General features: G+C 30.6%; 6 protein-coding genes across 11 annotated transcripts; 2 read left to right on the forward strand and 4 right to left on the reverse strand.

Annotated features, from left to right (window-relative positions):
- Positions 1-67: 67 nt before the first annotated feature.
- On the reverse strand, positions 68-4,127 carry Golgin104 (coiled-coil domain-containing protein 186). The gene is made up of 5 exons (XM_074258634.1): positions 3,706-4,127; positions 2,815-3,392; positions 915-2,528; positions 376-525; positions 68-293 (listed from the first exon to the last, which is right to left on the reverse strand). Exons 1-5 carry the CDS (start codon positions 3,824-3,826, stop codon positions 225-227), a joined length of 2,532 nt encoding a protein of 843 aa, XP_074114735.1. The 5' UTR covers positions 3,827-4,127; the 3' UTR covers positions 68-224.
- A 513-nt stretch (positions 4,128-4,640) lies between these two features.
- Positions 4,641-5,353, forward strand: Blp (mitochondrial import inner membrane translocase subunit Tim16). The gene has a single exon (XM_074258431.1). It carries the CDS (start codon positions 4,816-4,818, stop codon positions 5,200-5,202), a length of 387 nt encoding a protein of 128 aa, XP_074114532.1. The 5' UTR covers positions 4,641-4,815; the 3' UTR covers positions 5,203-5,353.
- A 542-nt stretch (positions 5,354-5,895) lies between these two features.
- Positions 5,896-9,988, reverse strand: LOC141537543 (NHL repeat-containing protein 2-like). Its single transcript, XM_074258578.1, has 8 exons — positions 9,685-9,988; positions 8,413-8,579; positions 7,670-8,236; positions 7,352-7,584; positions 7,024-7,249; positions 6,732-6,926; positions 6,514-6,627; positions 5,896-6,390 (listed from the first exon to the last, which is right to left on the reverse strand). Exons 1-8 carry the CDS (start codon positions 9,872-9,874, stop codon positions 5,998-6,000), a joined length of 2,085 nt encoding a protein of 694 aa, XP_074114679.1. The 5' UTR covers positions 9,875-9,988; the 3' UTR covers positions 5,896-5,997.
- Positions 8,853-9,814, reverse strand: LOC141537544 (DNA repair protein SWI5 homolog). Its single transcript, XM_074258580.1, has 2 exons — positions 9,685-9,814; positions 8,853-9,419 (listed from the first exon to the last, which is right to left on the reverse strand). The coding sequence occupies exon 2, from the start codon at positions 9,394-9,396 to the stop codon at positions 9,076-9,078; it is 321 nt and encodes a 106-aa protein (XP_074114681.1). The 5' UTR covers positions 9,397-9,419; positions 9,685-9,814; the 3' UTR covers positions 8,853-9,075.
- A 532-nt stretch (positions 9,989-10,520) lies between the features above and the next one.
- LOC141537399 (uncharacterized) lies at positions 10,521-14,438 on the reverse strand. 6 transcript variants are annotated; one of them, XR_012480916.1, is made up of 6 exons: positions 13,810-14,438; positions 13,551-13,703; positions 12,651-12,789; positions 12,445-12,568; positions 12,167-12,354; positions 12,007-12,101 (listed from the first exon to the last, which is right to left on the reverse strand). XR_012480916.1 is itself a non-coding variant. In XM_074258378.1 (5 exons), the coding sequence occupies exons 3-5, from the start codon at positions 12,472-12,474 to the stop codon at positions 11,445-11,447; spliced, it is 618 nt and encodes a 205-aa protein (XP_074114479.1). In that variant the 5' UTR covers positions 12,475-12,568; positions 12,651-12,789; positions 13,551-13,691; the 3' UTR covers positions 10,521-11,444. The 6 variants fall into 6 exon arrangements, 5 of the variants coding, with proteins under 5 accessions (XP_074114479.1, XP_074114482.1, XP_074114480.1 ...); XM_074258378.1 differs by lacking the exons at positions 12,167-12,354; positions 13,810-14,438 and adding an exon at positions 10,521-11,753 and having other exon boundaries at positions 11,823-12,101; positions 13,551-13,691; XM_074258381.1 differs by lacking the exon at positions 13,810-14,438 and adding an exon at positions 10,521-11,753 and having other exon boundaries at positions 11,823-12,101; positions 12,445-12,789; positions 13,551-13,691.
- Positions 14,439-16,539: 2,101 nt separating this feature from the next.
- LOC141537480 (NHL repeat-containing protein 2-like) lies at positions 16,540-20,604 on the forward strand. The gene is given in 10 exon segments (XM_074258483.1): positions 16,540-16,820; positions 17,927-18,093; positions 18,269-18,835; positions 18,921-19,153; positions 19,256-19,481; positions 19,580-19,712; positions 19,715-19,773; positions 19,874-19,901; positions 19,904-19,986; positions 20,110-20,604. Coding segments are annotated over 10 exon segments (2,079 nt in total). The 5' UTR covers positions 16,540-16,630; the 3' UTR covers positions 20,503-20,604.
- Positions 20,605-20,756: the final 152 nt, after the last annotated feature.

Below are 20,756 nucleotides of genomic sequence, written 5' to 3' on the forward strand. Positions count from 1 at the left end.
ATATATATATATATATATATATATATATATATATATTTATATAAATAAATAAAAACAATAATAAAATTATACAGCACGATAAATAACAAATTTTTCAATAATGATACGTCATAAGTATAATAATAATAATTGTAATAATTATTATTATTGTTGTTAACATTATTATTATTGTTATTTGTGTTGTTATTATTAACATTATTAGATTTAAAAATTTTATACGTTTGTCACTTGGCTGTTTTTTGATTTTGGATTGTCAGCTTCGCTATTTCATCGCCCAGGGTATCGATATTGTCCTAGAAGACATGTAAGTTATTAATCAACCGAATATTAATAATAATAATGATAATTAATTATATAATAATTGGAATAATATACCTTAAGAGTTATGTTTTTAAGTAACGCATCTTCAAGTACAGTCTGCAGCTTTTGATTTATCTCCAGCGACAATTCCAGCGTCATATTGTCGTCAGAAACTCGTTGGTGGTAAACGGACGCCATTATTCCGCCATGTTTTATCAACTCAGCCTAAAAATTCAATATAATCAAGTAAATAATCGAATTACAATAGATAAGTATGTTTTAAATTCAAATTTTCGCGCCGCAGTGACGTAGTATTATATCCGCTTTGCAACGCCATCTTACAGAAAGTTTTAAAACTATATCCATAATATTTTCTTCTAAAATAAATAATTAAGCTGCTATTTTATTAAGTACCTTATATTTGTCGGTAAAATAAGGTAATAAATGTAAAAAATTAAAAAACATTTTAACGAAGATTTTAACGATAAAAAAAAAAAAAATCCTAACCTAAAAACTCACCGTATCCCTATGACTCTTCAAATTCTATGGCAGCATGAAAGCAAATCCCCAATATTAATAACCTCAAATTTTCCCAACCTAACCTTGAAACCTACCTTATATTTATCCCTCTCATTGCTTCCCATCGCATCAAAGGTCTCGCTCAAAATATAATTTTGAATAATCTTAGTCTTCTTCTGCAACTCGGCAACAAGGACCCTGGTGTGTTCCTCCAAAAAGTCCAACTTTTCCGCCCTCTTAACATTAACCCTCTGCAACTTAATGACCCTATCAACAAGCGCCTGTTTATCCAACTCATTATAAATCACCCCGGCCTCCTTATCAGCTTCTTCATTCAGCGACAAAACAGAGGGAGTTCTCTCCTGAACAGCGCCATCTGTGCTAGTTCCCTCCAACTTCTTCTTCAACTGACCAACTTCCCTCGTCAGTTCCTTGATAGTCATCTGGTGCTTCCTTTTAAGCACCAAGTTCTCGCCCTTGCTGTCCTCCAACAGTTGCTTCAAGTTCTCCGCCATCTTGGTCTGTTCCGCGAGATGGCGCGCGAGTAGTTCGCACTCATCAGCGCGTTTTTTTTTCTCATCCCTCAGCTCCTCTGTGATTTCCTTTATCCTAGCCTTGAGTTCCTTGACCTGTTCCCGGAATGGAACCAGTTCCTTCTCCAGTTCCTTCAACCTGGACTCGGTGATCGTGAAGTCCGACTGCAGCCTGACGTTCTTGTCAGTCAGCTTCTGGGTGAACTCCAGCATCTGGTTCTCCCTTTGCACGCAGCAGTCCATATCAACCTGCAGTTCCTTGTTCGCCGCTTGGAGGCGCTGCAGTTCGCTTTCAGTCGCTAACAGTTCCTGGTTCCTGGCCACCAGTTTCAACCTAGTTCCTTCAAGAGCTTCTGACTTAACAGTCAGGTCATTAATCGCCTTCAGGCGTTCCTCGCTTACTACCTGCAACTCATCGAAGTTCCGCTTCAGTTTCGTATAGATGGCGTCCAATTCGTTAATCCTCAAGGTCAGAGCATTGTTCTCTTCAATGAGAACCTGCTGCCGGTGATTCAGAGTCTCGATTTCTTTCAATAGCTGCAATCGCTCAGCTTCCTTGTCTTCGACAACATGGCGCTCTAAAATCAGCCGCGCATGCTGTTCCTTCAGTTGGTGATCTAGAGTCACTGCTTTGTTCTCCTCCGACTGCTGGAACTTCTTTATCGACTCGGAAGACTCACGGCGGACATTTTCACACTCGTCTTTTAATTCGTTAATGCGCAAGCTCGCTTTTTCTAACTTATCCGAGGTTTCTTTGTGAGATTGCAGCTCTGATTTTAATTTAGTCTGCGTCCATTTTAACTTAACCTCTCTTAAGTCAAGATCTTCACGGAGCTTCTCGAGTTCCTTCTGCGCGTCGATTAACTCTCGGCACTTTACGTCAAGCATCTGAGTTACTCGCGAGCGCTCGTTGAAAGCTGTCTTTAGTTTTGAGGTTAAAACCTCATTGTCGGAGATTAGTTGCTTCAAACGGGAGTGAGACTGTTCCAGGTTCCGCTGCAGGTCTAAACGCTGCTTCTCGGATATTGCGTACTTCATTACCATGCTCTCGCGTTCTTTGTTCGCGGAACTATATTGCTGGAGGAGAGCGTCTTTTTGAGAGAGGGCGCTGCGCAGTTCGCTAGTCAGGCGGGAAATTGTTGCTTCTCGGTTGTCGATAAATGGCGACACTAGTTCCTGGAAAATTGAACAAGTTGCATTAATTGTTTTATTCTTCGTTAAAATTTTTTTTTTATTTTTTAACCGACAAATATAAGGTATATTAAAAAATAGCCGCTTTATTTATTTATTTTAGATGACAATATTATGGAAGTAGTTTTAAAAGTCTCTGTAAGATGGCGTTGCAAAGCGGATATAATACTACGTCACTGCCGCGGGAAAATTTGAATTCAAAAAAATTAATTTCATATTTTTATACAAAAAAAGTGTCTCAATAATTTGAATTAAACTTTTTAAAACTTACCTTAGAGACTTGATTCCTTTCCAATTCTTTGATGCGTTCTTCCAGCATCATTTTATCCCTGGAAACTTTTCTAAGCTCTTCCAGCAATCTTCCACAATCTATTTCTTCTCCATTGACCTCAACCTCATTGATTTCTTCTCTACCACCCGAAGAATCATCTTCTCGACTCTGATCTCCAGCTTCTCCTTCCTCACAATTACCCAGCTTCTGAGCCAGTTCTTTCTGCTGCAGATACTGAGGCAGCAGCGCCTTCTCCATGATATTCGTCGACTTCTCCGTGATGAAGTTAAACAAATTCCGGCTCTTGTTGATCAGCGGCACACTTGACTGGATCAAATTAGAATGGGAGAACTTATTCACCAACAATTGCGACTTATGCGGGTCCAAGCTGTCATTGATTTCTATATATTTCAACTGCAAGTTCTCGTTTCTCTGCTCACCGTCAATTTCCAGTTTATTTTCTACATCTTGATCTACATCTGGGTTACCTGTTTCTGATGAATTTTCTACCTTGTCCAGGTCTAAATTACTAGTTTGATTTTCTTGGAATGTTTTGATACTTTCATTGTTGCTGGAATCTAAAAAAAAAAATTTTTTTATTGACATTTCTTCAGAAGAAATTTAATTATTAGTAAAAATTAAATTAGCCAACATCTAAAAATTTTTAGAATTTTTTTTTATTGAAAAAATTATAAAAATAAAGCTAGCCGACATTTTAAAATTTTCAGAAATTTTTTATTGAAAAAAATTCAAATATAAAATGACAAAAAAAAATTTCATAAAAAAATTATCACAACATAATAAAAAAATTGAAAAACTAACCTCCTTAAAAATTAAAAACGTCGGTTAACTTTAGCATCATAATAATTATTATTATTATTTTATAATTACCTGTCAGTGTAATTTTATTATCACTGTCATTGTGATTATTTATACTATTATATTCTGGAGTACTTACAAAATTTAATTGATTTATTTTATTATTACTATTAATACTGCACATTTCTTCCATTTTCACAGCTGTCAAATTTTGGACTACGTTTTTTTGAAGAAATAATTTTTTATTTTGTAATTTAAAGGAGTTAAATTGTTAAAATTCCGCGAGGTTAATGACATAGTAATTGTCTTAATTATTTTTTTATCAAGACATGACACATTTATTCAATATATTTAATTATAAGATGAATACATTACTGGCGGTCAAGATTTGAAAGTATGTTAGTTTAAACTTTTTTTATCAAGGGCACTTGTAATTTAATTTTAGTTTTTTTATGTCAGAATATTTTCATTTTCAGATTATTATTTCACACAATCATGCTTTGTATGTTATGTGTGTGGACCTGTCAAAAAGACAGAAAGTTAATGCTGCCGCCACCTTGCGTCGAGAATTTTAATTTAAACATGGCGACAGTGATTCTGAATTTTCAATGATAATAAAGTTAGCCGACGTTCTTAATTTTAATTTATCAAATTAGAATTAAAAAATATTTTTCAAAAATTACACTTGTAGTTTTTCAAGTTTTTTACAAATTACATTTTTTTTTCATTTTTTCAATAAAAAAAAATTTTTTTTCATTTTTAAATGTCGGCTAATTTAATTTTTATAATTTGTCAAAGAAAATTAAAAAATTGTCAAGTGACAGCTAACTTTAATGTCATTAATTTATAAATAAATTAATTTTTTTTTTTTTTTTTTTTTTTTTTTGCAGGAAACTAAAATAATTAATTTTAAAAAAATGGTAGCACTGATTAAAAATTTCTAAAAAATTTTTAAAATTGCATCATAATTTTATGAAAAAAAAAAAATTTACTTTACCATCACAAACTCACGTTGTCCGAGAACCGTCCTTAACCTAGAAATAAAAACCAAAACAGAAAATCAGTGAGTGAGATTAAAATAATTTTACTAAAAATAATTAAATAATAAAAAACAAAATTAAAAAAAAAAAAATTAAAAACAGTGAAAAAAAAATAAAATTGTAATTTAATTAAAAATAATCAATGGCAAAGTACCTGGTGCAAATAATAGTCTTGGGGACTCAAGTGGTAGGTAAAGCATTTGCCCGAGCATTGCGCCAGGAAATAGCAGCCAGTCAGGAAGCAGCTCGGCGAGCCGGTGGCGGATCCAAGGGCGCTCAGAGTGCCGCAGCTTCCGCCAGGACTGGGATATCACTCGACGAAGCCAAGGAGATCCTTAATGTCAAGAATCTCAAGGATCCGGATCAGCTGGAGACCATCGAGAATAACTTCAAGCGCTTCTTCGAAGCCAATGACCGCAAGAACGGCGGCTCTTTCTACCTGCAATCCAAAGTTGTGAGGGCCAAGGAGCGCCTTGATGAGGAACTCGCCAACACCAGGAGCTCCAAGCAAAAACCCACTGCTGAATGATTTTTAGTTATTTATGTAGAAAATAAATTGAACATTTTATTTTTAATTAGACTGTACATAATTTTATTAAGAGCTTCATTTATTTCGTTTTTTTTTTTTTTTTTTGATGTAGAGTGTAAATAAAATAGTTGACTATTTTATTGTTAAATATATTGGCTGTCATTTATTATATTGTTGTAATTTTATTATATTATTATTATTATTATTATTATTACTATGATAAGTGGTTAATTTTTTATAATACTGTAAGTACTAATTTTTTTACTTGAAAAAATACAATTAATTACAATAATTAAAATTCAAGTAAAAAAAAATACAATACTATTTTTAAGATTTAAAAATTTTCCCGCCAATTTAAAAATAATTTTGCGCATGCGCAAATTCAAATTTCACTTCTGGGATTTTTTTATTTACATAAAACTTCTCAGGTATTTAACTTTGATTTTAATTGATGAAATAATTAATTGAATAAATATGAAAAAAAATTATAATATAAAACGATTTAATAATTGGTGTCGATAATGAGACAATTTAATATTGACTGCTTATTGAATAATAATAACAATAATAATAATAATAATTATTATTATCATCATTGTTGTTATTGCGCAGTAAGTACTGACTTTTCTTTTATTCAAATATAAATCAGCTGATTCTGACATTAAAAAAAAATAATTTTTAAAACTAAATAAATACTCAATAAAATTCCTTTATTAAAAAATATTACAAAATTATTGTAATGAAAATATAAAAAACTAACACTGGGATAAATAAACTGAAAACTTGTTAAAAAAATTAATTAATTTGAATTTCTTTTAAAATTTCTACGTCACCACTCTGACTATCATCAACATCAACATTAAAAACAACTTCATATTTTTTAGGAATACACTCGTCAGTTTTACACACCACTAAATTCAACAAAACACTGAATTTACATTTCCCAACATCTTCAGAAGTTTTTATCAAAATGGCTTCGTCTAGAGCTCCAGAAATTTTCTCAGCGGTCCAGGAGCTAAGTAAGTATTTCAGAGTCCACTTCTGAGGAGCTTCTGGACTGAATTTTAAATCGTTGGATAATTTTGGAACCAGGAAAATTTTTAATGTTGAATTTTTGGGAACATTGATGTTAAAATTTAATTTTTTGTCCGCTGGTCGACCCACGTTTTTTGGAAGCTTAAGGTCAATCTAAAAAATTATTTTTAATTATTATTATTAATTAATATATTATAATTTACAGATATATTAATTTATATTTATATATTAAATAATATAAAATATAATTAATTATTTGTAATTTTGTATGCTTACAGTTTTGATTGTTTGATAATCTTTATTAATTATTTTTAAACAGTGATTATTAGTATCAGCAATTATAATACTGTTGTGTTTTTTAGAGACTGCTAATCCACTGGGTTCGTCAAACTAAAAAAAAAAAAAAAAAAAAAAAAATTTATTAATTTTTAATTCAACAATCAACAACTAATATAATAAATAATAATAATAATAATAATAATAATAATAATAACCTTAAAATCTTTACTAGGTTTACCAGCACCATAAACACTAGTACACTTTCCATTAGTCTCAATTTTTTTTATTTTATGATTATAAGTATCAGCAACCCAGACAACATTACTGGCCTCGTCCCAAGTTACTCCTAAAGGATGTTGAAGTTTTGCCCTGTATCGTGATCCATCAACATCACCATATTCATGTAAGTTCTGAAAAATTTTAAATCTCATTAAAATAAAAAAATAAATTTTTTTTTTTTTTTCAATTTTATTCAAAAATAAATTTTAGAATTTTAAATAATTTTACCAAAGGAATTTTATCACCTCCAGCAACACCAGTGACGTTTCCATCCACTAAATGAACTCGTCTGACAGAACTAGACTCACTGTCTGCAAAAAAAAGAGACTTGATACCCTGAGCGACTGCTAAACCAGAAGGTTGTGCCAGACCAGCAGCATGTGGGTAAAAATTATTTCTATTTTCTTCTTTGCCGCTTCCTACTATTGCTGAGCAAGTCTTTGCTTTGTATTGTCTTTAAAAAAAAAGTTAATCATTAATTAAAATATAATTTTAATTACTAATTATTAAATATTTTTATTTCTAATTATTAATTAAAATAAAAAAATTGAAGTACCGATTTTCCCACCAAGTTGTGTCTTCAAAAAAGTATGCCCATATTTGATGAGTCCCCGCGATAGCAATCAGCAAAACAGGTACTGCTGATTTATTATTTTGATCATGCTGATAAATTGTAACGTCCCACGGTGAAGATAAAGCTTGCTCAGTACCTGGTTTACCTCCTACGTAATCAGTTCCTCGGGTTCCAATGCCTGCAAGTGTCTTCACTGTTTTTTCTTTTAGATTTATCTGCAAGAGATTTTTTAATTATAAAATAAAAAAAATTAAAATTTTTCATATTTTTTATATTTTAGCGGGAATTTTAAAAACTTACCACTCTGATCGCATGATTTTCATTATCAGCGACAAAAACATCATCTTCAAGAGCACAAACTCCTTGAGGGGCATTGAACTTCGCCTCTTTGAAGCTTCCATCCTTGAATCCTCTGGAGTATCCTCCAACAACAGCTTCAACTTGTCCGTCAAAATCCAGCACCAGAACTCGGTTGTTCCCGGTGTCTGAGACGAGGATCTTTTCATCCCTTAGCACCTGGACCTTTCCAGGAAAGAGCAAAAGGTCCCTAGTCACTGGCAACAAATGAGCAGCCGGTTTCAGAGCGAGTCCGTGGCTGGAGATTTTTTTCAGCGACTTGAAGTACTTGAGCGCGACCTGGGTGTACAGCAGAAGTTCCTCGCGGTGGCCTTCACCGACCAGGACGAATAACACTTGGCCATCTGGTCCCAGGATCACCAAACTTGGCCAGCAATTGATCCCAATGTCTATCCACATTGACCGCTTGGCGTCGTTCACCACCGGGTGGCTGATGTTGTACCTCTGGACTGCCGATTGGATTTTTGATGAGTCTTTTTCATTGGAAAATTTTGCACTGTGCACTCCAACCTGAAATATTGGTAAAATTCGAATATAAATTAATTTTTTTTTTATTACATTGACACTCAAAATCAATGCAATTTTTGTCAATGTCTTAATCACTACAACTTTTAATATTATCATCCTAAAATTTTTATTTAAAGTACTTTAATTATTTTTCAGACTGGAGAATTAAAAATACTTACAATAACAAGTCCATCTTCAATAAAATATTTTTTTTCCAATGCCTCTAATTCGGGTAATATATGCATACAATTGATACAACAGTAAGTAAAAAAATCCAATATTGTTATTTTTCCTTTTAGGTCTTCTTTTATCGACAGTCCTTTTGAAACATTAAACCACTCCAATCCTAAAAAATAAATAATTAAAAATATATTAATTAATTGATATTCAATATTTTTATTTCATATATATATATATATATATATCTAGATCTACTCACAATATTTATAAAAATATTTTTTTTAATTAATATAGAGAGGTATATAAATAATAAAAAAATTTATTATCAAATATTATTTTTTTATTTTTAATAATAAAAATATCTAATACAATAATAAATTGTAAATTTAATTAATTTTAATGGCAGCGTAGAATTTAACAAAGTATAATAATTTCTAAAATTAATTTTAATTAATTAAAAAAATTTTTTTTTCAATTTTAAAACAAATTTTAATTCTAAATCTTTAATTAATAAATTTAAAAAAAAAAAAAAATCCACAAAAGAATTAAAAAAATTAAAAATGCAATTTTTTTCCCAATAATTAAAATTACTAAAAAAAAAAAAAATGATGATTACTATAATTAAAAAATGAAAATAATTTTTTAAACATTAAACAAAAATTTCAATCATCCTTGCAAGGCAAATCATATTCCTGGTGCAAACTAGCAATAGTAACACCATTCATAGTAGCCATGGCACCAAGAACCACCTGGGTAGCGTCTTTGATGTCATTGTACTCATGAAGATCATCAATGGTCTCTTTCATCGAGGGTCCAGCCTCCAGCTCCTGCTTCAGCTTATTCAGCTCTTGCTCCAGCTCCTCCTCGGCTTTTTTTAACCTCTCGTATTCTTCCTTGTCAACAGTGCTCAACTTGTCACTTTTACAATTTTTCTTGTCACTTTTCTTCACCAGCCCGGCTTCAGAGTTTCTCTTCGAGTCCATTTTATTTTATTTTATTTAATTACCTGGTCAGATAAAAATTCCTTACCAAAAATAACAAACTTAACCAAAAAAATTAATAATGCTAAATCAGCTGTTTTGAATTTTTTAATTATTAAATTAGAACACAAATAATATTTTTAAAAAATGCATTTATAATTTTAAAAATTTTTTTTTACAAATTAAATTATTTTTTTTTTTTTTTTTTTTTAATTTTTGTTCCAATTCAATAGATAAAAGAAAAAAAAAATTATTTAATATTTAAAAACTTAAGTGTAATATATAAATTACCTTTTTGAAAATCATTGATAGAATTATTGTCAAGACTCGACCATTCCTTGATATGCTTGATGATTATTTTTTCTATTTCCACTAGGTCAGGACGTGCGTCTTTTATTTCATTACGGAGGTCCATACAAATGTAAATTAACGAGTCAACAATTTCTTGAATGCTCATTTTTTTATTTTCTTGTTCGCACATTTTTTTTTTTTTTTTTTTTTTTTTTATAAGTGTCAAGACAGTTAAATTAAACTTTGTTTCACGGAGGCTAGATAGAAGGAGGACGCTCGCTACTGGGTTTTCCGCAAAAATGGATCCCACGGAGGCTAGATAGAAGGAGGACGCTCGCCATGTGTTGCAAGCGCCCGAGAATTGGAGGATACATCATTTTCCGCACTCTCTTACTAGAGCGCATCAGTGTTGCTAATGTCAGGTTTTTTGAATTTTCACCCGCGGAATGCAGTGATTGCATTTACATGTTAATTGATAGAAGAATTTTTAATTAACACAAAAACACATCAATACTACAATAAAATATCGTAATAAATAATGATTTTGAATCTAGCAGGTACTAAGTGATTTATTGAAAATGATAAATTTAAAAAATGCACATTCAGATAATCAAAAAAAAGTATCAGTGTATATTTTTTTATAATTTATTATTTTTAATTATTAACCTTTTTCTTTCTTTCATTACAAAAAATTTAATTAATGCCTGGTAGATTCATGGTAATGATAAATAAAGATTTATTAATGAATAACCAACAATAAATAAAAATAGGTCAATGATAATACTAAAATTATCAATACAATATTACATCTCATATTATCCGACCATAGTTAAGTAAAAGTAGAATATTATGAAGAAAAATAATTTAATTTATATTGAAAAATAATTTATTAGTTTTATAATTGGAATTTAACAAGACTAGAAACAGTAAATACTTATCCTTTTAATACATAAATCGAGTAAAAATATTAAAGTTGTAGTTGTTACATATAATAATGATTATTATTATTTAAGACAATTTAGAATTTTTGCGATGTTTTTTTGTCATGTTTTTTCGTTCATTTAGAGTCCGATTAATTAGATTAACTAGAAAATTTCCACGCATCACTATAAAATTATTTAAAATCTTAGCCATAAGTTTTTTTTTATGAGTATCACAGCCTAAAATAGGTAAATATTTAGCTTTAGCTACTCTCTCTAAAATTTTATGCATGGTATTTATAGTCACTGTTTTAGTACCGACAACAGTAAGAACTATTTTTTCGAGTTTTCTTATCAATTTAAAAAGATTATTACTAGGAAATGTTAATTCACCATTGCTCATTAATTTTATGATTTCGTCACGTTGAGAAGGATTATGAGAGCGTAAAGTTTCGATCCAATCACAACACGGGGATAATCGTTGAACTTTTCGCGCCATATATCCAGCGATGTAAGCTACTACACCATCACTTGTTGAAACGACATCATAATCATGATGATAGTGTGGATCATCACGAAAATCGGGATCTTCTTCTTCATCTTTACTACGACCAGTGTTTTCTTGGCACTCATCTACAGAGTTACCATTAGAATTTTCCATGTCCAATAAATCATTAAACGGGTCGTAATAATCCTGATATGAATGTTCATTTTCATCAACATCACCATCACTGTCTTCATCTAAAATACTTTCAAATGGTTTTCTAATCAAAGAACAATCATTGTCCACAGCTTCTTCATCACTATCTTCGTCAAGTACACTCTCGAAAGGTGTTTTAGCTACAGACACCTTTTGAAGGATAGTATTACCATTAACATGAATCCGGAAAATGAAGCTTCGTTGTTAACAATCCCATTTTCAATTACAGCATCAATATCTGCGAGCCAATTTTTTTTCAACGTATTTGCCGCAACAAAAGATTCTTTTGTCTGCATCAAAGATTGAAGAAGCTCACCAGCAGTAACGTTGGACCCTTTCGGTGGAGTGACCAATGAGTAGGAACATAATAGACGAAAAACTTGCCCGAAAAGAATGGTATCAGGGTGATCATTGCACCGACAAACACTTCGCATTATGCCAAAGAATTTCTGAAAAAGATTAAAAGTTGAAATATTCACAAAATAGTAAATTATTTTTATCCTTGCTTCAATACATACTTCTAATTGGTCCTGATTTAGGCGTGACGTCATTAAATAGTCAAAATTGCACTCTCTTTGCAGAAAGTCACTCAACTCAAGAGTCGATTGCAGCGTAATTTTTAATCCATTCAATGTACTGGGAGTAATGGCAAAGAAAAATTTTTCATTTTCGTCACTTTCATTATTCTCTTTTTGTTTCTTCTTCTTCTTCTTTTTCTTATTCTTTTTATTGAGTTCTTTCTCCTCATTTGCTTTAGCTTCCCAAATTTTTAAATAACTTAAAAAGTCAGTTATTGCCTAGCAAAAATAAACATTTTTATTATTTTATTTGTTAATCTTTTTGTGGTAACAGTTATACATACCAAAGAACAGATAGTATTTTAGTTATAGTTGTAATAAAAGTATTCAAATTTGGTGGAAATCAGGATAAATAATAGACGTAGGCCTTGGTTAAAGTAAGTTCCAAGAGTTTTAAATGAGTAAATTCAAGTTAGTTCGATTCGCCTATCGCACTGAGTATTGTTTTATAATTGTAATTGAAGAAATACATCTTCGAGCCCAATTATGAAGTGAACATTAATAGGAGAAATATCACAATTAGTTTGTAGTGTTTTTGAACTATTTAACTTTTTTTACTTACATAAACTTGATGTATTGTTTCAGTTTTCATTCCAATATTTAAGTACACAAATATTGAATTTTTAATGTTGATAATGAGTATCCATTTAAAAATTGCAATTTTCGATATATTATTGCGCAAAAAACTGCAAAAAATTATTTAAAACTTTAATGATATATTGAATATTACCCTTCTTCGAGGACACTCCGGATCTGAACGCAAAGCACCTGCAGGAGTACGTGAACTCATCGCTTGAATTAAATTGTTCACTTTTTCGATGAAAGCAATCGTAGAGTCACAGTCTCTCAGCTCTTCTGTGTTATTTTTATATACTTTCATGGCAACTTGAATGTCTTTGGAAAATAACTGAAAGCAAAAGAAATCATTTATAATCCTAATAACTTTAGAGAATAACTATCAACATTAGTATAGAAACTATAAAAAAAAATAAGGACGACAGTTGACCCTAAAGGCCATTTCTGCAACTTCCCGCTCATTTTGTACTGAAGCGCTCAAAATTACACAGTCCGCTTTTAAGCTTTTCAAGCTCAAAACTCTGATGGCAATGGAATAAAACACAATATTTTAATTTTAAAATGCCAATAACTTTTGAATGAATGAACCGATTTTCACACGGTTGGCGGTATTTGACGCAGTTTTTAAAGCTCCATGAAGAATTTTCAAGTTTAAATCGATCAAGCAAAAAATTTTGAAGAAATTCCGAAAAAACAATTTCCGGTTTTCTTTCGACAACATTTTTTTTTGTAGTTTTTTGGTGATTTCTCAAAATCTACTGGTTCGAATCGGTCCAAATTATATTCGAAATCTAAGTTTGGTTAATTTCTTTCGAATGGCATCAACTGCGATGAAATCGGTCCAGCCGTTCCAAAGCTACAAGAGGTTTACATACGGCCACACACACACACACATGCACACACACACACACACACACACACACACACACACACACACACACACACACACACACACACACACACACACACACACACACACACACACACACACACACACACACACACACACACACGCGCGCGCGCGCGCGCGCGGACATTACGATTCGATTTTCTTAGCGGGAAGTTAAAAAGTGTTTATATTTTCATTATTACCTGATAGGCCAAAGGAACATTCATTTTTTGATAACCTTCTGGATTTAAATGTTGTGGAGTTAGTTTATAAGCTATTTTCAAATTGGCTTTGAGATAATTTTCATGAATTAAAAGAGTTTCCTAGTGACTTTTCTTTACAACACCATCAGGTGTCTACATGAAAAGAACAATAGCATCAAGCATCAAGAAAGCCGATTATTTTACTGATAAATACATAATTGTTTTTAAAATTGATCATCTACTAAAAATAATAGCGTACCCAAAAAAACATCTTCTCCAAAATTTTGTTCCTAAAACATTTAATTAAAAGTGGAAAATCTGAAACAAAGTATAGTCTTCGATCAGAATTGCATGGATGTTCGCAGCTACATTGACCATCTTTAATACCAAAAAGTGTCCACGCTCCTCGATTCCACTGTGCACCATCTGAGGTAATAACATCCACAAAAAACCCAGCATTTTCTAATAGTATTATACATTCTATAAGTAATTTGTGTAGAATAGCGCTAGTGACGGAATTTCTACTGAGGAAACTGCCAACAACTTGCACCCAATCACCTTGGAAAGGCTGGAACATGAACACTAGGGCATGATCAGCCCGCGTGTCCTGAAGATTTTGTGGTGTATGTGCTCCTAAATTGACAAAACCATCTAGTTGCATGGTTTTTCGATTTAATTTGATGGCTTCGCTTAAAGATACTTCGTCGATTAAAAGTGTACCTATTAAAAATCAATTTATAATATTTAGTCTATTTTGATTCAAAAGTTGACCGGTTATAATAATAATAACTACTGTTAATAAAGCTTGACAGAAAGTTATTCTAAAATGTTAGAAGAAATGTATTGTTTTCAGCACATGCTTTAGTTCATATAAGCATAGTCAAAGTCTAAATCTAAGCCAAAATATTAGGAAAAGTTCTACAAAGCTTATAGGAGAATAAGAAGAAGAAGAAGAAACAAAAAGAGAATAATGAAAGTGACGAAAATGAAAAATTTTTCTTTGCCATTACTCCCAGTACATTGAATGGATTAAAAATTACGCTGCAATCGACTCTTGAGTTGAGTGACTTTCTGCAAAGAGAGTGCAATTTTGACTATTTAATGACGTCACGCCTAAATCAGGACCAATTAGAAGTATGTATTGAAGCAAGGATAAAAATAATTTACTATTTTGTGAATATTTCAACTTTTAATCTTTTTCAGAAATTCTTTGGCATAATGCGAAGTGTTTGTCGGTGCAATGATCACCCTGATACCATTCTTTTCGGGCAAGTTTTTCGTCTATTATGTTCCTACTCATTGGTCACTCCACCGAAAGGTCCAACGTTACTGCTGGTGAGCTTCTTCAATCTTTGATGCAGACAAAAGAATCTTTTGTTGCGGCAAATACGTTGAAAAAAATTGGCTCGCAGATATTGATGCTGTAATTGAAAATGGGATTGTTAACAACGAAGCTTCATTTTCCGGATTCATGTTAATGGTAATACTATCCTTCAAAAGGTGTCTGTAGCTAAAACACCTTTCGAGAGTGTACTTGACGAAGATAGTGATGAAGAAGCTGTGGACAATGATTGTTCTTTGATTAGAAAACCATTTGAAAGTATTTTAGATGAAGACAGTGATGGTGATGTTGATGAAAATGAACATTCATATCAGGATTATTACGACCCGTTTAATGATTTATTGGACATGGAAAATTCTAATGGTAACTCTGTAGATGAGTGCCAAGAAAACACTGGTCGTAGTAAAGATGAAGAAGAAGATCCCGATTTTCGTGATGATCCACACTATCATCATGATTATGATGTCGTTTCAACAAGTGATGGTGTAGTAGCTTACATCGCTGGATATATGGCGCGAAAAGTTCAACGATTATCCCCGTGTTGTGATTGGATCGAAACTTTACGCTCTCATAATCCTTCTCAACGTGACGAAATCATAAAATTAATGAGCAATGGTGAATTAACATTTCCTAGTAATAATCTTTTTAAATTGATAAGAAAACTCGAAAAAATAGTTCTTACTGTTGTCGGTACTAAAACAGTGACTATAAATACCATGCATAAAATTTTAGAGAGAGTAGCTAAAGCTAAATATTTACCTATTTTAGGCTGTGATACTCATAAAAAAAAACTTATGGCTAAGATTTTAAATAATTTTATAGTGATGCGTGGAAATTTTCTAGTTAATCTAATTAATCGGACTCTAAATGAACGAAAAAACATGACAAAAAAACATCGCAAAAATTCTAAATTGTCTTAAATAATAATAATCATTATTATATGTAACAACTACAACTTTAATATTTTTACTCGATTTATGTATTAAAAGGATAAGTATTTACTGTTTCTAGTCTTGTTAAATTCCAATTATAAAACTAATAAATTATTTTTCAATATAAATTAAATTATTTTTCTTCATAATATTCTACTTTTACTTAACTATGGTCGGATAATATGAGATGTAATATTGTATTGATAATTTTAGTATTATCATTGACCTATTTTTATTTATTGTTGGTTATTCATTAATAAATCTTTATTTATCATTACCATGAATCTACCAGGCATTAATTAAATTTTTTGTAATGAAAGAAAGAAAAAGGTTAATAATTAAAAATAATAAATTATAAAAAAATATACACTGATACTTTTTTTGATTATCTGAATGTGCATTTTTTTAAATTTATCATTTTCAATAAATCACTTAGTACCTGCTAGATTCAAAATCATTATTTATTACGATATTTTATTGTAGTATTGATGTGTTTTTGTGTTAATTAAAAATTCTTCTATCAATTAACATGTAAATGCAATCACTGCATTCCGCGGGTGAAAATTCAAAAAACCTGACATTAGCAACACTGATGCGCTCTAGTAAGAGAGTGCGGAAAATGATGTATCCTCCAATTCTCGGGCGCTTGCAACACATGGCGAGCGTCCTCCTTCTATCTAGCCTCCGTGGGATCCATTTTTGCGGAAAACCCAGTAGCGAGCGTCCTCCTTCTATCTAGCCTCCGTGAAACAAAGTTTAATTTAACTGTCTTGACACTTATAAAAAAAAAAAAAAAAAATAAAAAAATGTGCGAACAAGAAAATAAAAAAATGAGCATTCAAGAAATTGTTGACTCGTTAATTTACATTTGTATGGACCTCCGTAATGAAATAAAAGACGCACGTCCTGACCTAGTGGAAATAGAAAAAATAATCATCAAGCATATCAAGGAATGGTCGAGTCTTGACAATAATTCTATCAATGATTTTCAAAAAGGTAATTTATATATTACACTTAAGTTTTTAAATATTAAATAATTTTTTTTTTTTTATCTATTGAATTGGAACAAAAATTAAAAAAAAAAAAAAAAAAAAAAAAAAATAATTTAATTTGTAAAAAAAAATTTTTAAAATTATAAATGCATTTTTTAAAAATATTATTTGTGTTCTAATTTAATAATTAAAAAATTCAAAACAGCTGATTTAGCATTATTAATTTTTTTGGTTAAGTTTGTTATTTTTGGTAAGGAATTTTTATCTGACCAGGTAATTAAATAAAATAAAATAAAATGGACTCGAAGAGAAACTCTGAAGCCGGGCTGGTGAAGAAAAGTGACAAGAAAAATTGTAAAAGTGACAAGTTGAGCACTGTTGACAAGGAAGAATACGAGAGGTTAAAAAAAGCCGAGGAGGAGCTGGAGCAAGAGCTGAATAAGCTGAAGCAGGAGCTGGAGGCTGGACCCTCGATGAAAGAGACCATTGATGATCTTCATGAGTACAATGACATCAAAGACGCTACCCAGGTGGTTCTTGGTGCCATGGCTACTATGAATGGTGTTACTATTGCTAGTTTGCACCAGGAATATGATTTGCCTTGCAAGGATGATTGAAATTTTTGTTTAATGTTTAAAAATTATTTTCATTTTTTAATTATAGTAATCATCATTTTTTTTTTTTTAGTAATTTTAATTATTGGGAAAAAAATTGCATTTTTAATTTTTTTAATTCTTTTGTGGATTTTTTTTTTTTTTTAAATTTATTAATTAAAGATTTAGAATTAAAATTTGTTTTAAAATTGAAAAAAAAATTTTTTTAATTAATTAAAATTAATTTTAGAAATTATTATACTTTGTTAAATTCTACGCTGCCATTAAAATTAATTAAATTTACAATTTATTATTGTATTAGATATTTTTATTATTAAAAATAAAAATAATAATTTGATAATAAATTTTTTTATTATTTATATACCTCTCTATATTAATTAAAAAAAATATTTTTATAAATATTGTGAGTAGATCTAGATATATATATATATATATATATGAAATAAAAATATTGAATATCAATTAATTAATATATTTTTAATTATTTATTTTTTAGGATTGGAGTGGTTTAATGTTTCAAAAGGACTGTCGATAAAAGAAGACCTAAAAGGAAAAATAACAATATTGGATTTTTTTACTTACTGTTGTATCAATTGTATGCATATATTACCCGAATTAGAGGCATTGGAAAAAAAATATTTTATTGAAGATGGACTTGTTATTGTAAGTATTTTTAATTCTCCAGTCTGAAAAATAATTAAAGTACTTTAAATAAAAATTTTAGGATGATAATATTAAAAGTTGTAGTGATTAAGACATTGACAAAAATTGCATTGATTTTGAGTGTCAATGTAATAAAAAAAAATTAATTTATATTCGAATTTTACCAATATTTCAGGTTGGAGTGCACAGTGCAAAATTTTCCAATGAAAAAGACTCATCAAAAATCCAATCGGCAGTCCAGAGGTACAACATCAGCCACCCGGTGGTGAACGACGCCAAGCGGTCAATGTGGATAGACATTGGGATCAATTGCTGGCCAAGTTTGGTGATCCTGGGACCAGATGGCCAAGTGTTATTCGTCCTGGTCGGTGAAGGCCACCGCGAGGAACTTCTGCTGTACACCCAGGTCGCGCTCAAGTACTTCAAGTCGCTGAAAAAAATCTCCAGCCACGGACTCGCTCTGAAACCGGCTGCTCATTTGTTGCCAGTGACTAGGGACCTTTTGCTCTTTCCTGGAAAGGTCCAGGTGCTAAGGGATGAAAAGATCCTCGTCTCAGACACCGGGAACAACCGAGTTCTGGTGCTGGATTTTGACGGACAAGTTGAAGCTGTTGTTGGAGGATACTCCAGAGGATTCAAGGATGGAAGCTTCAAAGAGGCGAAGTTCAATGCCCCTCAAGGAGTTTGTGCTCTTGAAGATGATGTTTTTGTCGCTGATAATGAAAATCATGCGATCAGAGTGGTAAGTTTTTAAAATTCCCGCTAAAATATAAAAAATATGAAAAATTTTAATTTTTTTTATTTTATAATTAAAAAATCTCTTGCAGATAAATCTAAAAGAAAAAACAGTGAAGACACTTGCAGGCATTGGAACCCGAGGAACTGATTACGTAGGAGGAAAACCAGGTACTGAGCAAGCTTTATCTTCACCGTGGGACGTTACAATTTATCAGCATGATCAAAATAATAAATCAGCAGTACCTGTTTTGCTGATTGCTATCGCGGGGACTCATCAAATATGGGCATACTTTTTTGAAGACACAACTTGGTGGGAAAATCGGTACTTCAATTTTTTTATTTTAATTAATAATTAGAAATAAAAATATTTAATAATTAGTAATTAAAATTATATTTTAATTAATGATTAACTTTTTTTTTAAAGACAATACAAAGCAAAGACTTGCTCAGCAATAGTAGGAAGCGGCAAAGAAGAAAATAGAAATAATTTTTACCCACATGCTGCTGGTCTGGCACAACCTTCTGGTTTAGCAGTCGCTCAGGGTATCAAGTCTCTTTTTTTTGCAGACAGTGAGTCTAGTTCTGTCAGACGAGTTCATTTAGTGGATGGAAACGTCACTGGTGTTGCTGGAGGTGATAAAATTCCTTTGGTAAAATTATTTAAAATTCTAAAATTTATTTTTGAATAAAATTGAAAAAAAAAAAAAATTTATTTTTTTTTATTTTAATGAGATTTAAAATTTTTCAGAACTTACATGAATATGGTGATGTTGATGGATCACGATACAGGGCAAAACTTCAACATCCTTTAGGAGTAACTTGGGACGAGGCCAGTAATGTTGTCTGGGTTGCTGATACTTATAATCATAAAATAAAAAAATTGAGACTAATGGAAAGTGTACTAGTGTTTATGGTGCTGGTAAACCTAGTAAAGATTTTAAGGTTATTATTATTATTATTATTATTATTATTATTATTTATTATATTAGTTGTTGATTGTTGAATTAAAAATTAATAAATTTTTTTTTTTTTTTTTTTTTAGTTTGACGAACCCAGTGGATTAGCAGTCTCTAAAAACACAACAGTATTATAATTGCTGATACTAATAATCACTGTTTAAAAATAATTAATAAAGATTATCAAACAATCAAAACTGTAAGCATACAAAATTACAAATAATTAATTATATTTTATATTATTTAATATATAAATATAAATTAATATATCTGTAAATTATAATATATTAATTAATAATAATAATTAAAAATAATTTTTTAGATTGACCTTAAGCTTCCAAAAAACGTGGGTCGACCAGCGGACAAAAAATTAAATTTTAACATCAATGTTCCCAAAAATTCAACATTAAAAATTTTCCTGGTTCCAAAATTATCCAACGATTTAAAATTCAGTCCAGAAGCTCCTCAGAAGTGGACTCTGAAATACTTACTTAGCTCCTGGACCGCTGAGAAAATTTCTGGAGCTCTAGACGAAGCCATTTTGATAAAAACTTCTGAAGATGTTGGGAAATGTAAATTCAGTGTTTTGTTGAATTTAGTGGTGTGTAAAACTGACGAGTGTATTCCTAAAAAATATGAAGTTGTTTTTAATGTTGATGTTGATGATAGTCAGAGTGGTGACGTAGAAATTTTAAAAGAAATTCAAATTAATTAATTTTTTTAACAAGTTTTCAGTTTATTTATCCCAGTGTTAGTTTTTTATATTTTCATTACAATAATTTTGTAATATTTTTTAATAAAGGAATTTTATTGAGTATTTATTTAGTTTTAAAAATTATTTTTTTTTAATGTCAGAATCAGCTGATTTATATTTGAATAAAAGAAAAGTCAGTACTTACTGCGCAATAACAACAATGATGATAATAATAATTATTATTATTATTATTGTTATTATTATTCAATAAGCAG

This window comes from Cotesia typhae, unplaced genomic scaffold (assembly GCF_013202065.1).
Source record: "Cotesia typhae breed Kobodo isofemale line unplaced genomic scaffold, CoteBio_Ctyphae scaffold_91, whole genome shotgun sequence".
Taxonomy (NCBI): Eukaryota; Metazoa; Arthropoda; class Insecta; order Hymenoptera; family Braconidae; genus Cotesia; species Cotesia typhae.

Bases quoted from the DNA above. Each gene is read 5' to 3' on its own strand.
- Golgin104 (XM_074258634.1), bottom strand. From the start codon at position 3,826: ATGGAAGAAATGTGCAGTATTAATAGTAATAATAAAATAAATCAATTA. The intron at 3,393-3,705 runs GTAATTATAAAA...TTTTTTTTTTAG, and splicing joins TAATAAAATTACACTGACAG to ATTCCAGCAACAATGAAAGT. The intron at 2,529-2,814 runs GTAAGTTTTAAA...TCAATTTTCCAG, and splicing joins AAAGGAATCAAGTCTCTAAG to GAACTAGTGTCGCCATTTAT.
- Blp (XM_074258431.1), top strand. From the start codon at position 4,816: ATGGCAAAGTACCTGGTGCAAATAATAGTCTTGGGGACTCAAGTGGTA.
- LOC141537544 (XM_074258580.1), bottom strand. From the start codon at position 9,396: ATGGACTCGAAGAGAAACTCTGAAGCCGGGCTGGTGAAGAAAAGTGAC.
- LOC141537543 (XM_074258578.1), bottom strand. From the start codon at position 9,874: ATGTGCGAACAAGAAAATAAAAAAATGAGCATTCAAGAAATTGTTGAC. The intron at 7,585-7,669 runs GTAAGTTTTTAA...AATCTCTTGCAG, and splicing joins AAAATCATGCGATCAGAGTG to ATAAATCTAAAAGAAAAAAC. The intron at 6,927-7,023 runs GTAAAATTATTT...AAAATTTTTCAG, and splicing joins GAGGTGATAAAATTCCTTTG to AACTTACATGAATATGGTGA.
- LOC141537399 (XM_074258378.1), bottom strand. From the start codon at position 12,474: ATGAAAACTGAAACAATACATCAAGTTTAT. The intron at 12,102-12,444 runs GTAAGTAAAAAA...TATTTTTGCTAG, and splicing joins AAACAATACATCAAGTTTAT to GCAATAACTGACTTTTTAAG. The intron at 11,754-11,822 runs GTATGTATTGAA...AATCTTTTTCAG, and splicing joins TAAATCAGGACCAATTAGAA to AAATTCTTTGGCATAATGCG.